Source organism: Carya illinoinensis, chromosome 15, assembly GCF_018687715.1.
Source record: "Carya illinoinensis cultivar Pawnee chromosome 15, C.illinoinensisPawnee_v1, whole genome shotgun sequence".
Classification (NCBI taxonomy): domain Eukaryota; kingdom Viridiplantae; phylum Streptophyta; class Magnoliopsida; order Fagales; family Juglandaceae; genus Carya; species Carya illinoinensis.
Genome location: NC_056766.1, coordinates 2,114,430 through 2,129,308, shown reverse-complemented (window position 1 = coordinate 2,129,308; position 14,879 = coordinate 2,114,430). Strand labels below are relative to the sequence as shown.

Below are 14,879 nucleotides of genomic sequence, written 5' to 3'. Positions count from 1 at the left end.
CCAACCACCATGAGCGCTGCACCGTTCAACCCTTGACATCACTACCTCGAGCTGCAACTACTCATCGGAAAGTAAATCTCCACCGTTGGGTTTCACCTAGGTGACTTCCAGCATCACTGTCCCCAGCCACGCATTGCACCCACAACCACCGTTACTCGTCCCCGTCGTAGCTCAGGCACCCAATCGTCACATGTCTTCTTCTCTCAGTGAATATAAACCCATCGCACGTGGTGAATTTAGTTTACTTTTCTCCGCCATCTTAGTGTTCGGTCCATTGCACAACCTCCAGGAAATTAAACATCAATAAATAAACCCATCGCAAGTTCTTCTAGTGTTCGGTCCATCAAAATAGGGCTAAACGTAGAAGGCACGTTTTTGCAGGTAAGGGAAAAAAGAAAAAAAAAAAGACACGTAAGGTGTGTAGTATTAGAGTGAACAATAGCTGACAAGTAGAATTCCTCATTTGTGTTATGCCTCTATTATTATCTTAAATAAAATCTTGTTTATGTATAAAGAAATGAAAAACTCTATATGCAAGCGTTTTGGTGCACATCTGTGCACGAAATGTGACTAAACTTTGCATTTTGTGGTTTGGACAAATTCAAACGCCTTCATCCTTTGTTTTTTTTCCCTTAGCATCCCTCCCCTTCCTCTTTCGTAACATTGTTTCCTGCCTATTTCCTTTGGTAGAGTGATTCTGTAGCATTGGGATTCACTTGTCCAATCTGCAATGAATACTCATTTGTACCTACATTACATTTCTTTTCTTCCATCTTAGAAATTTTACAAACTTCCTTATTCGATTCGACATTTTCTTTTCCCTCTACTCCTTCAGAAAATATAAGATTATCTAATTGTTAATCTAAAGTAGATGAATCAACTTTTGTCTTCTTAATAGTTAACTTGACTCAATGGAGAGTCAATCCATTGATCCACCAGCCACCTATCTCGAAGAGCAAGAAATCTTCCATCGAGTGAAAACACTTAGAAGGAATTTTGATGTTAATAAGATGAAGACTGCTTTTCAATCTTCAAAGTACAAAATAAAAAAATATTATCAACACCTACTTATCGGAAGTGAACTGTGGCAAACAGAATCATGGTCATCGGTCGGGGTGTACAAGAAATCGAAAAACCAGTTGTGATCGACACAGACCGGCCGCCGGAGTCAGGAACTGGCCGAAACCGCCAGGGAACCGGTCGGCAGGCGGTATAAAATTAACAAAATCGACATTCGTCGGTTCGGTCACGGTTTGAGGCCGGCTCAAACCGCTGAACCGGCCGACCAAATAAACATATATTTTTTTAATTTATACCTATACAAAACGATACTGTTCCACATAAACTGAAATGGAACGGCGTCGTTTGATGCTATTAGTTGTGATTAAAACACATCTAAAGGACGTTATTTGTATTAAAACAAATGGCGTCGTTTTATCTATGGGAAAAGGAAAAAAAATAAGTAGAACGACAAACGGCGTCGTTTTGATTTTCTTCTTCCTTCTTCTTCTTCTTCCCCGATTCATGCCGTTTCTGAGTTTCAAATCATCTCTCTCTCTCTCTCTCTCTCTCTCTCTCTCTCTCTCTGAGAACCAATGCCATTAGGGAAACCGAGAACCAACCGTGAACCGCCAAAGAATCGCCGGAGTAGATGCGGACGGTTTTCCTCCTTCCCATCAACCGGTTACTATCGGTTCCTCCGGCAAATCTCACATCGTCGGTCAGCGTCGGTTTTACCCAAAAACCGTGCCGATGAGTCAGTTTTCACCCCTAGTCATCGGCGGTGGTGCCTAGCAGTGTACTTGGAATTGGAAATGGGTTTGCAATTGCAGGGTTAGAAATATCATCGAAATCCCATCTATGAAGAGGAAAGATAATTTCTTGCTTTTGCTTCTAAATTAACGCTTGTTCACTTTCAGAAAACTCTAATCTTATCTCATTTTAATCATTATAATTTTTTCAAATCTAAATATAAAAATAAAATAAATAATTCAACTTTTTCAAATCTCAATATAAAAATAATATATTCTAATAATATTTTATTTAACTTTTAATTTATCTCATATCATCTCTGAAAACAAATGAAATGTTTTTGAAATAGAGAGAGATTCTAGTCCACAAATACTAAGGGTGGGCAGTGGGGCACCACACCCTGCTACCTCGCCCCCGTTCGCCCCACCCCGCATCTAGTCTCCCACTAGGGAGTCGGGGCAAGCCCTCGCATTTCTCCCTCCCCGCTCCCGCCTATAAATATATATATATAATATAAAAACATCAATATTTATATATATACAAAAACATAAATATAAATATATATTTATATTTTACAAATTGTGTATATATAAATATATATATATTACAATTTGTTTTTTTTTTCTTTTTCTAAGCAAGCATATAACATTGAAATAGAAGGTAATACAAGTTAGAGAGGGTGGGGTTCCCCAACAAATTCCCAAAAACAAACAATCACAATACAAACGAGGTAGAAAAAAAGAAAAAAAAAATTAGATTTTGAGACTAATTTCTTAGTCTCTACCCAAACTTTACAAAGAGTGTATCGTCTTAAAAGACGTTTTGAAGGTAAGCTACCGCCAAAGGCGGTGCAAGCGGAAGCACTGTAGTTGAAGGTCTTGAAGTATTTGTTGGTGAGGTCTTTAATCTCTTTCACAAGATCACCGGTTAGGGAAAGAAAAACTCTGGATAGACTGGTATCGGAAGGGTAGAAAAGCAGTCGCCGAAAAGTCGAGCAGCGCCTCTGGAGTAGCGCGTGAAGGCCACGCGTCGGATGAAAAGATGAGAAGACGAGCCGATCTGAAGGATTGGAGGGCGGGGAGTCTTCTGGTATGGCGCGTGTAGCCGGTGGAGCTGTCGGAGAGTAGCGGCGCGTGAGAACCACCCGTGGAAACAAGTCGCGCGGGGGAAACAAGTCGCGCAGACTATTTTGGCGCGTTTCCGTGTCGTTCCAGAAGATCGGTGGAAGGCGAACGTGATGGTGGGGCGCGTGTCGACTGGTCATGGCTAGAAAATTGTAGATTTGAGAAAATCCAAACCGGTAGAAAAACACTACCATATAAGCATATTCACATATAGGTAGTAGAAAATGAACGGAAAAAGGAAACGAGATGGAGAGGAAGGTGGAGCCAAAACTCACACCTTCCTCTCCGGCAAAAACAAATGGAGAGATTAGTTTTTCTAGAGAGAAGTCAGAACTTATCTTTCTAAAACAAACGGAAGGCTCCCTACTATATTACAATTTGTTTGACTTGTTTACAAAGTATGCATTAGCAAATTTGAAAACTATATAGTTTAAAATTATTACGCTACAACTTACACAAAATACACACTAGCAAATTTAAAAACTACATAATTTTTTAATTATAGTCATATTTACAAAATTTAAATTTACAATTTTGATATAAAAATATATTTTTGATCACTTTTAAATCTAGAAATAATTTTTAAATATAGTAAAATGTAATTCATCTTTCAAATAGAAATGATACCCGCCCCGCACCCCGCCTAGCAGAGCGAGGTACCCCCAAATACAAAATACAAAAAATCTATGCCCATGTCTCCTTTCTTCTTCGCGAAGGAGGGCCAACATTCAGGATCTAATATGAAGAATATTAAAACAAAGAAATAAAAGAACCTGCGATTAGATCTGGGTTTGCACAATGAAAACATGGACATAACCTCATCTTCTTTCTTCTTTGATTTTTTCATTCATAAAATAAGTCATCAACTTCGTGAGCGATAGCGCCTGTACGTAGCGGTATCCAGTTTGATTTATGAGTTTTGCTATATACAAGCATAGTCGCGTACTAATCTGTGTACCAATACTGATTCATTCATACTTAAAATTTAAATTAACATTATTTTCAATAAAATCTACTTTTTGACCAATCTCATCACATTGGTGCACAGATTGGTGCATAATTATGCTTGCAACTATATTTTTCCTTAATTTATTTTAAGTGGACCTGATATTTCATTGCAAATGAAGGAACTTTGGAAACAAAGCTCAAAGCACCAAAGAATGATAATGATACACTGAAAACCTTGTGATGTCCCCATTTAAGGAAACAAATAAATGTACTAATTACAAATTACAGAATGCACTGCACTGCACTGCCCTATTATATTATTATCTAAAAGAAAAGAAAGGGTGTAAAAACGTTCCAAAGTTTTGTAAGCGCTTAAATAAAAATTAGCCTACCTTACTTAGTACGGTTTTATGAGATCGTGTACTATGGCTAAAATACTAAAGTCATTCCTATTTCAAACTACAAAACATGCCCCCACCACATTACATGTGGCAACTCACTATAGTTAAAATGTCTAGATACTAAGAAGTGAAAATCCAAATTTTCCCTTCTTTTGCCTTTTCTCTCTTCCCCCGGGAAAAGAAATCAGAAGAGCAACTGCCAACAGGCATCCAGAGCTCTCAGAAACCTAAACCACACTTTATACCGTGTCTAGGGCTCTGACAGTTGCCTGGCCTTCTAATATGAAACCCCGACCACGCCCACCGCCCCTGCCCCTGCCCCTGCCACGTCCACGCCCTCGTCCTGCAAGACATGAGATTTTTTATTATTTAGAAACATGCTATCACCTGCATTTCATTTTATATGAAAATAGGATGAGTAAAACAATGGAATGGAAACTCACCCAATAAACACAAAAATAGAAAAATCCCATCACTGCAAATTTGTTGCCACGTCTTTTTGTGGCAACAAATTCAACGACCAAAAAAGTGAAAAAGGAACCACAAATATGAGAGGCCTAAAACCTTTTTCTATTTTCTCCTACCAAATATCTAGTATCTAAAGCCATGCATCTAAGTGGAGGTTTTACAAAGTACAATATTGATACAGTAATTTTACTTGGCAAACAAAAAGAAAATTTCAAAATAAGACTAATCATGTTGCTAAAAGTTAATCATGACAATAGCAGTCTCACTTACAAATATTATGCATGAGTACAAGTATTAAGAAAGCCTCTAAACAAGGAAGAGTATGGAATATGTAAGGAAATGGTTTTTCACACCATTTGTGACATGCAAGATGGTATAAAAGCAAATAAAGCTTACCACGACCTTGTGCAGGAGTCGGCCCTCCCCCATAGTTATTCCCATAGTTATTATAATCACTAAATTCCTGCTGCATGCTCCCACCACCGTACCCCCTTCCGCGCCCACGGTAGCCACGGCTTCTTCCACGACCTCGACCCCTACCTCCATAATATCTTCCGCCATCCAGGCCATTATCTCCATTGTACTCTACAACTCCATTGTTATAACTCCCTGTAAGTACAATAAATCACAATTGTTGGTGCTGCAATTGGTGTTGCCAAAAAGGAATGCGCTCTTATAAATGCGCTTCACTTTTGGTAAGCAAAGCACTTCAAGTGTAAAAAAGAAATACTAGCAATGAAGAGGAAGCAAAATAAAATATCAATTTCAAGAGTATTACCTCTTCCTCTGCCCCTTCCTCGACCACCACGGCCTCTACCACGCATTCTAGGAGAGCCCTCTATTTCCACGAGAAACAAAGCAAAATTGACTAATATGCTTAAGAAGGATTAATATACATAAAGTTTATCGCTTTACCTCCGTCATAATCATATTCAGTCCAGGGCTTCACTTGATCAGCTGGAATAGGTGGTTGGTAACTACATCATAGGACAACCATTAATGATAACTAAAGAGGCCAAGGAAGAATACACCAAAAACAAATTCAACATAGTTATCAGTTACCTTTTGCGTATGATACTATGACTACCAATCACCCATAGATATACACAGACTCACAGAATGTGTTCGAGTGTGTGTTGAATGTGTATAGAGAGAAAGAGAGAGACAGTTGACCAAGAAATATAGAAATTCATACTGGACCATATTCACATAATCAACTTTCTTTGGTTCTTTTTAAGTTCCATAAGTTCCTACTTCAAAAGCTCAAAGGATGGTCCAATGAATGATCAGTGCAACTGTGCCCATAAGTTTCTAACATCGCAGCAATGGACCAACACAAAACATAAGAGAAAGAAGAGCAAAGCTTCTATTCATAAAAAGAATGAGAACTCCAGCATATAAAAAATAAAAAAAATAAAAAAATCATTTGGACACATGATATCCACCATTAAATATATAATATAAATACTTGTGAACCAGAATTGTAAAAATCCAGGAAAATGCCAGGTATTTCATTAGACAAGTGAGTCATAGTCTCAATTAATCATTATTTTTAATAAGGAATGACTATACACCCACAATAGATATTTCCCATAAAAAGCAAATAACAGAGTATTAATAAAAAAAAAAATTACAAAACAAAGAATGAAAGTGTCTGCTGGACGTACAAAGGGACAAGAGAGGTACCCTGAGGATGATGTATCTAGTTCATTCTTGGACAAAGTAATTGTTATAACTGATACGTGACGAGTAGTTTCCAGGCTGCATCATTGGAAACAACCAGCTTAAAAGGGATCAAAATGATTATGTTCTGATAAGTGAAGATTCCTTTTATAAGCAAAACAGCAACAACACAAAATAATACAACGCATTACAAAACTAGTCCGGGGTAGGAGAGCATGATATTATCCTTACGGAAGAAGTCCCTCTTCTAGAGGCTCCCACAAGTCAGTTATATCAGTAGAACCAATTGCTGTGTTCTGATGAAGACCAGCTATCCTTCTCTACAAAAGAAAACAAATTCTGGCAGGTAAATAATATACATTTCAAGCAGGCACAAACAGTAACATCAATACTGATAAAGTACTATTAGAACAACAACCTCTTACGTAGACTGAACAGGGGAAGAGTGGAAAAAAGGAGTGACATTCTAGTGAACTACCTTAATCAATTCAGCAATCATCACAGTCTTGTTTATTGCTCTGCCCATGGCTTTAAGAGCGATTTCATTAGATCCCTTTTCCTATATAAAAAATAGAGCAAAACAAACAGTAAGATAAGAAGTATGTATGAACATACCTACCATAGAAGTCAGAATATAACTAACTATTATATGAAAACAAAAAGTTCTCTTTTGTTTTTCACAAAATAAAAATTACAGAATGCATAACGGGTAAGATGAGGTGAAAAAATAAATGCTACCAAATAATTTATGCAAACATAACTTTCTTTTCCAAATAATGCCTACCTACACAAAAGGAAGCCAACACCACGAGTTTGATTCGTTACAGAAAATTTCAGCAAAAAACCATAAAACAAACTCGCCTAACAGCAGAAGACGGTATAAATTAGGGAAATTACACTTTAAACTCTAAAACTACCACCACTTCTGCAATATGTACCTTAAACTACTATTCTTTTTTACTGAACGTGCCTTAAACCGAACTGGAAATCTGCACCCTAAAGTATGAAATTTGATCAATTTACACATTTAGTTAAGATTAAACCTTAAGACTCTGTCACGTGCCCTATTTTTTCATCGACCTTAACAATCTAGTCTTAATTGAAGTTACAATTGCCAAAATTTGGTAGCTTGGCATTCAATTTTCCAATCTCGGAAGTTTATGTTGCAAATGGAAATGAAAAAAGGTGTTAATTCCGAGTGTGCAAAATGTAATCTTACCTTTAAGCATAGAAACACACCAGCATTGCTAAAATAATAAGTACATGCAATACATATAAACACGCACCCATAAGCACTTACAGACTATACCCGGAGATAGAAACATCAAACATCCATAAGTAATGTAGGAGCATATGCATCATACTTATACTAAGAAAGGCGTATAGCGAGAGAGAGAGGGTTTCGACCTGAAGTAGAGTGGTGGCATAGGTAATGTAGTTCCTCATCCTTCCCTGAGTGGTAATGCGAATCTCATTCTCGTTAATAGACGTCTCTGGCCTCGGCTTCTCCACCCTCTGGTACCGATCCATTTGCTAAAAACCGAAATAAAAACCACCAAATTGCCAAGTTTGTAGATCCAAACGCATATATGAAACAATAACTAAAAAGAACAAAATTCAGAAAACGCAGAAAACCGTAGGGTTCTAGATACTGTTAAGTTGTTCAGCAAAGGAAGAGTATCAGAATTCAAAAATACCAGCTGAACGAAGCTATAGAGAAGCCCGCGTTTGCCTTGATATCTCCCTTTTTCTCAGTAATTTTGTTCGGTCGCGGGGAGCAATGAACACTACGAGATATCGGAGTTACTTCTTGTTGCAGACAGATATAGCTGATATCAATCTGAAAAAGAGAAGGATAGAGAGTAGAGAGAGAGAGAGATTAATAGGGCTTACGCGGTCGTCGCGCCGTGGAGACCGCCTTGTAAAAACTGACACAAGGAGGTTGGCTGATGACGTGGCTCGGGTCCACGGATATATATAGAAATAATTGTTGCTCTCTATTTTAGACAGGGCTAATCAAATTTATTTTTAAAATTTGATAAAAATATATATTTTTTATAAATTCAAAACTTTTATATTTATTGTTGCCCAGATGACTCACACAAGAGGGGGGTGAATTGAATTGTATTAAAAAAAATAACAATTATAAATCAAATATATAATATAAAATATAAACAAAATATGAAATAACAATAAATATAAAGAGTAAGGGTAAGAAAGAAGCAAACTCAGTATGTTAACGAGGTTCAGCCCCACTGCCTACGTCCTCGTCTCAAGCTACCCCTTGAGGATTCCCAAATTCACTTTTCAACCTCCTTCAGGTGGAGATAGAAACCTATTACACCTTTGAACAACACCGCTACAAAGGATCCGTGTAGAACACCCTCTACACTTGCAATCACCTTACACGTGGTGATTCAACTATTCCCCGTGTAGAATACTTTCTACACACACAAGGGTTATACACACCCTTTTTCTGATACAAAAGCTGATAGTGGGTAGGTTATCAGAAAACACTCCTCAACGAGTGAAATAAGAACAATACAGCGCAAACTATATCTCTCAAAATGAACAAGGATTAAGGCTCAATGTTTAGAGAAGAGAGAATGAAAGTTTTGAATGAATGTTGTATGCTCTTGGAGTTGTAAATGTGAAGCTCTCAAATGATCTATTTATAGGCATATGAGACTTCATATTCAAATTTAAAAAGATTCACATGTCAAAGACAACATCATTCACTTTTTCAAAAAATTCAAATAAAAGGTTATTCTTTTTCAATTGTCAAAGACAACATCATTCACTTTTTCAAAAAAATCAAACCTAATCTTTTACTTTTGGCATATGACAAAATGAGCACACTTTCATTTTCAAAAAATTCAAACCTAATCTTTTACTTTTTGTATAAGTCTAAAAAAGCATCAATCACTTTTGAAAAAATTCAAATAAAACATGCACATGTGAAAGATGATAATCAATCATCTTTAATATTTTCAAAGTTCAACCCTTTAATCAAGGCATGCACATGCAAAAGATGACAATCAATCATCTTTAATATTTTCAAAGTTCAACCCTTTAATCAAGGCATGCACATGCAAAAGATAACAATCAATCATCTTTCAAAATTTTCAAATTTAATTTTCAAAAATATTCATGCACATGTGGAAAATGTATTTTAATGCTTTATGATAAAATATTAATTTTGAGCATTAATCCTAATTTCGAATTTTGAAGAGATTTACAACATTACTCTATAATTTTAATGTGAAGTTGTTCCCTTCTTGCTCATGCTTGTTTCCTTGATGTGCTTGACTCCATTGTGTAGACAACTTGAGCTTGAGACTTCTTTATTCTTTGAATTCATTTGTTATCATCAAAATCCATGTGTAAATATATAATTACACAAAACTTGAAATCTTGGGTTCAACAATCTCCCCCTTTTTTATGATGACAAATACTTGATAGAACCTGAAACCTGAATTAATACTTAAGCTCCCCCTGAGAATGTGCGTTAGTTTTTCAAGCAAAAGTATAAATATAATTCCAAATATATATAATAAGTTTAGCAATTCAAACGATGTTAATGTTCTAGTCTAACACTTCTCCCCCTTTTGGCATCATTAAAAAGGATCCGCAACAAGTAAATGGACTGAAGAAAACGATGCGTTTAATAGTAACTGTAGATAGTTGAAAAATGGAGCCGTCCGTGACCCGACAAGTGCTGCAAAGCCTCGAGGCCTAACTCTATGAATTTAATACGGCTGAAGATTTAAACAATCGCCTGATGTTGTTGACAAACGGGATTGAAGGCTCCGAGTTTCTATAAAAAAAATGATCATTTTCATCTATCGGATGCCAAAAAAATAATCACTTCTTGACCTGAGTTCTGTTTTTCCACAACGATAGAATGGCTGAGCAATTCTCTTCCACTAATGTTCCAGACTTGAATCAGGAACCCTTGACGCATCAATCATCAATCTTCTCTCCTGAGGCCGTCAATACCATGATAGAAGCAGTGAACCGTTTTTCTAGTAAGGCTGATTCTGAGATTATTGCAGAATCAAGAATGCTCAGTAATCAATATGCTGCCTCTGTTACGATTATGTCTCGAATGTTAATGGCGAGGGTGAGTGAGATTGATCATCTTAATATGCAAATATCTGAGTTACGACAGAAGCTTGCTAATAAGGATAGTGAGAATAAAAGGCTAAAGCAAGAAAACCAAGAGTTGAAAAAATTTGCAGATTGGTATGCTCATGATCTGCAACCACGAATAGAGGAGCTGGAACGAGAAAGGGTTCAGATACAAGGTCAACATCAGCAGATAACAGCAGAGGTTCATCGTTTACTAGAAAAATAGGGACAATCTACTGTTAATCTCGCTGGCTTAGTAAGAAAACTTTTGACAATGTGTGTCCAGCATATCTTGTATTTCTTTTGACTAAATAAGATTTGAAGAGAAAATAGTTTGTTTTATTCTTTATGCTATCTCTATAAAATCAGTCCTGAAGTTCATCCAATCCGCATCAAGTTTTCATCTCATCTCTATAACTCATCTGCATTCCTTCAGCATTCTCGTTTTAAGCCTTCTATTCTTTTCTCAATGGCTCATTCTTCTAACATTTCTCTAGATCCATCCATGAGGCATTCTGCATCTCAACCTCTTGATCTTTCTGCAGCTACCATTGGTGCCATGTTGCAGCAAGAAAATAATAATCTGACTAATAAGTCAGATTCTGATGCTATTTATGACTTGGTGAGTCTTGGGACTCGCTACTCTTCCTCTATTGTGGCTTTTTCTCAGCGGCTACAAGCCAAAAATCATGAAGTTGAAAAGCTCAAAGAACAAATTGTTGTACTTCAACAAATTGTTCAAGAGTCTCACACAAGGGAATGAATCATTCGGCAGAAGAATAAACAGTTGAAATCTTTATTAGATTCTTCATTCCGCTTGCCGGTTCCCATGAATAAGAACGACATGATATTGTATGAAGAGAATGAGCGTCTCAAACATAAGGCTAAGAATCTCAAATTTATGTAAAAGTATTAAAAAAAATCTATCTCTATTTTTATTGATTCTGGTCTATCTTTTAAGAGATATTCATAGCATGCATCATACCTATTTCTCTTCTGATCATACATAATCTATCTTCTGGTAAAGGTTTTGTGAAAATATCTGCTAACTGATCGTGTGTGTTTGTGAACTCTAACATTATATCACCTTTTTGCACATGATCTCGAAGAAAATGATACCTTATTTCAATATGCTTAGTTCTAGAATGTTGTATTGGGTTCTTTGAAAGATTTATAGCACTTGTATTATCACATTTGATTGGAATGTGATTATACATGAGTTTAAAATCTTCAAGTTGTTGCTTCATGTAGAGAACTTGAGCACAACAACTACCCGCAGCAACATATTCTGCCTCAGCAGTAGATAGTGCAACAGAATTTTGTTTTTTACTAAACCAGAAAACTAATGCATGACCTAAGAAATGGCATGCTCCACTAGTGCTTTTTCGATCTATTTTACAGCCAGCATAATCTGCATCTGTGTAGCTGATTAGATCGAAAGATGTGTGCTTAGGGTACCATAACCCTAGATTAATTGTACCACTAAGATATCTAAGAATGCGCTTAACTGCAATTAAATGTGATTCTTTTGGAGATGATTGAAAACGTGCACATAAGCACACACTAAATATAATATCTGGTCTACTGGCTGTTAAATATAATAAGCTACCAATCATACCTCGATATATCTTCGAGTCAACTGGCTTACCGGATTCATCTTTATCAAGTTTAGTTGATGAGCTCATTGGTGTTCCAATTTCCTTAGTATTTTCCATCCCAAACTTCTTCAGTAATTCCTTAATATATTTTGATTGATTGATGAATGTCCCACTTTTTGCTTGCTTAATTTGCAATCCGAGAAAGAATGTAAGTTCACCCATCATGCTCATCTCAAATTCTTCCTGCATAGTCTTAACAAAAACTTGACACATATTTTTATTAGTAGCACCGAATATTATATCATCAACATAAATCTGAATCAAAAGAATATCATCATTTTCATATTTAATGAAAAGAGTTGTGTCGATTTTTCCTCTTGAAAAACCTTTTTCAATCAAGAAACTACTGAGTCTCTCGTACCAAGCTCTAGGAGCTTGTTTAAGTCCATATAGTGCTTTTGTGAGTTTGAAAACATGATTTGGGGAAATATGATTTTCAAAACCTGGAGGTTGCTCAACATATACCTCTTCATTTATAAAATCATTTAAGAAAGCACTTTTAACATCCATTTGAAAAAGTTTGAAATCTTTATAACAAGCATATGCAAGTAGCATTCGAATAGCTTCTAATCTTGCGACAGGTGCATATGTCTCATCATAATCGATTCCTTCTTCTTGATTAAAACCTTGGGCTACAAGTCGAGCCTTATTTCTAGTAATGACTCCAGACTCATCTTTCTTGTTTCTAAAAACCCATTTTGTTCCAATAATAGTATAATTTTTAGGTCTAGGAACAAGTGTCCAAACATCATTTCTTTCAAATTGATTCAACTCTTCTTGCATAGCTAGAATCCAAGATTCATCAAGAAGTGCGTCATCAATATTTTTGGGTTCAATTTGAGATAGAAAAGCAGTATGATTACAAATATTTCTAAGAGATGATCGAGTACTTACACCTTGTGAAGGTTCTCCCAAAATTTGTTCCACTGGATGATCTTTCACAAATTTCCACTGTTTGGTTGCATCTTGTATTAAATTTTGATGATCTTTCCTGATGGCTCCATGTTGAACTTCCTCTATTGCTTTCTCTTTGTTGAGATTGAGACTTTCTGTGTTATTTATACCTTCTGTTTCTTCATCAATAGATTTCTTGGAGAGTGGAGAATTAGATTCATCAAATACTACATGCATAGATTCTTGTACAGTCAAAGTCTTTTTGTTGAATACTCTATAAGCTTTACTATTAGTAGAATACCTGAGAAAAATACCTTCATCAGATTTTGCATCAAACTTGCCTAAATTATCTCTGTCATTCAAAATAAAACATTTGCATCCAAATACATGAAAGTAACCAATGTTGGGCTTTTTCTCATTCCAAAGCTCATAGGGGGTTTTATCTAATTTAAACCTTAACATAACTCTATTTATAACATAACATGCAGTACTTACCGCTTCGGCCCAAAAATAACTAGACAAGTTGTTCTCATTGAGCATTGTTCTTGCCATCTCTTGAAGAGATCTATTTTTCCTCTCTACTACCCCATTTTGTTGAGGAGTTCGAGGAGCAGAAAAATTATGAATAAAACCATTTTCATCACAAAATGTTTCAATATTTTTATTAACAAACTCTTTTCCCCTATCACTTCGGATACTTGAAATAGTATAGCCATTTTCATTTTGAATTCTCTTGCATAACTTGGTAAAGGCATTATGTGCCTCATCTTTATGAGTAAGAAAGATGACCCAAGTATATCTAGAGAAATCATCAACAATAACAAATGCATAATATTTTCCTCCTAGACTTGCAACTCTATTTGGTCCAAAAAGATCCATGTGTATCAGTTGCAATGGTCTAGTAGTGGAAATATGTTTCTTAGTTTTAAAAGAAGTTTTTGTTTGTTTACCAAATTGACATGCATCACAAATTTTGTCTTTAAGAAAATATGTTTTTGGTAAACCTCTCACAAGATCATTTTTTGAAAGTTTGGAAATAAGTTCCATGTTGGCATAACCTAATCTTCTATGCCATAATCAACTAGTTTCATTTTGAGCTGACAAGCAAATAGCATCTTGTGAGGTAATTTCTTCAAAATCAATTGTATAAACATTATTGTTTCTAAAAGCAATAAAACAAATATTACAATCATGATCATTCAAAATAATACATTTATCCATTTTAAAAGTAACTGTAAATTCTTTATCACATAATTGACTTATGCTTAAAAGATTATGTTTTAAACCTTCAACAAGTAGAACATCTTCAATTATGAGAGAAGATTCATTACCAATTTTACCTATTCCCACGATCTTCCCTTTCGAGTTGTCTCCAAATGTCACGTGTCCTTCTTCTTTAGATCTAAGATCAAAGAACTTAGTCTTGTCTCCCGTCATGTGTCTTGAACATCCACTATCTAAAAACCATTTATTTTTGCTTGTGGATGACTTCATGCATACCTATAAAAACAATTAAAATGATTTTTCTTGGTACCCAAGTTCTTTGGGTCATTTATTTATTAGTATTAGAAGAAACAAGATTTTTAGGTACCCATATGGCCCTAATAGTCATTGTATGATTTCTTCTAATAGGACAAGTATGATAATTATGACCATTTCTATTACAAAAATTACAAATAGCATGTGACATATATGAAAAACTTGAATGATTATAATAATATCCTTTTTTGACAAAATTATTTTTATGAAAAGAATTTTGAATATTAGTCTTTGAGGTAGAATGATTATCAAAGAAATTTTTATAAGGTTTGTATTTTTGT

General features: G+C 35.5%; 1 protein-coding gene across 3 annotated transcripts; it reads right to left on the bottom strand.

Annotated features, from left to right (window-relative positions):
• Positions 1-4,043: 4,043 nt before the first annotated feature.
• LOC122297843 (probable peroxisomal membrane protein PEX13) lies at positions 4,044-8,304 on the bottom strand. 3 transcript variants are annotated; one of them, XM_043108046.1, is made up of 9 exons: positions 8,074-8,304; positions 7,784-7,977; positions 6,855-6,935; positions 6,608-6,696; positions 6,380-6,454; positions 5,609-5,670; positions 5,472-5,531; positions 5,090-5,302; positions 4,044-4,568 (listed from the first exon to the last, which is right to left on the bottom strand). In XM_043108046.1, the coding sequence occupies exons 2-9, from the start codon at positions 7,904-7,906 to the stop codon at positions 4,465-4,467; spliced, it is 807 nt and encodes a 268-aa protein (XP_042963980.1). In that variant the 5' UTR covers positions 7,907-7,977; positions 8,074-8,304; the 3' UTR covers positions 4,044-4,464. The 3 variants fall into 3 exon arrangements, with proteins under 3 accessions (XP_042963980.1, XP_042963979.1, XP_042963981.1); XM_043108045.1 differs by having other exon boundaries at positions 7,784-7,909; positions 8,074-8,301; XM_043108047.1 differs by having other exon boundaries at positions 5,096-5,302; positions 7,784-7,909; positions 8,074-8,301.
• Positions 8,305-14,879: the final 6,575 nt, after the last annotated feature.

Coding starts and splice junctions, on each gene's coding strand:
- LOC122297843 (XM_043108046.1), bottom strand. CDS start 7,906: ATGGATCGGTACCAGAGGGTGGAGAAGCCGAGGCCAGAGACGTCTATT. Junction 6,936..7,783: donor ATGCCACCACTCTACTTCAG/GTCGAAACCCTC, acceptor TTTTTTATATAG/GAAAAGGGATCTAATGAAAT. Junction 6,697..6,854: donor TGATTGCTGAATTGATTAAG/GTAGTTCACTAG, acceptor TTTCTTTTGTAG/AGAAGGATAGCTGGTCTTCA.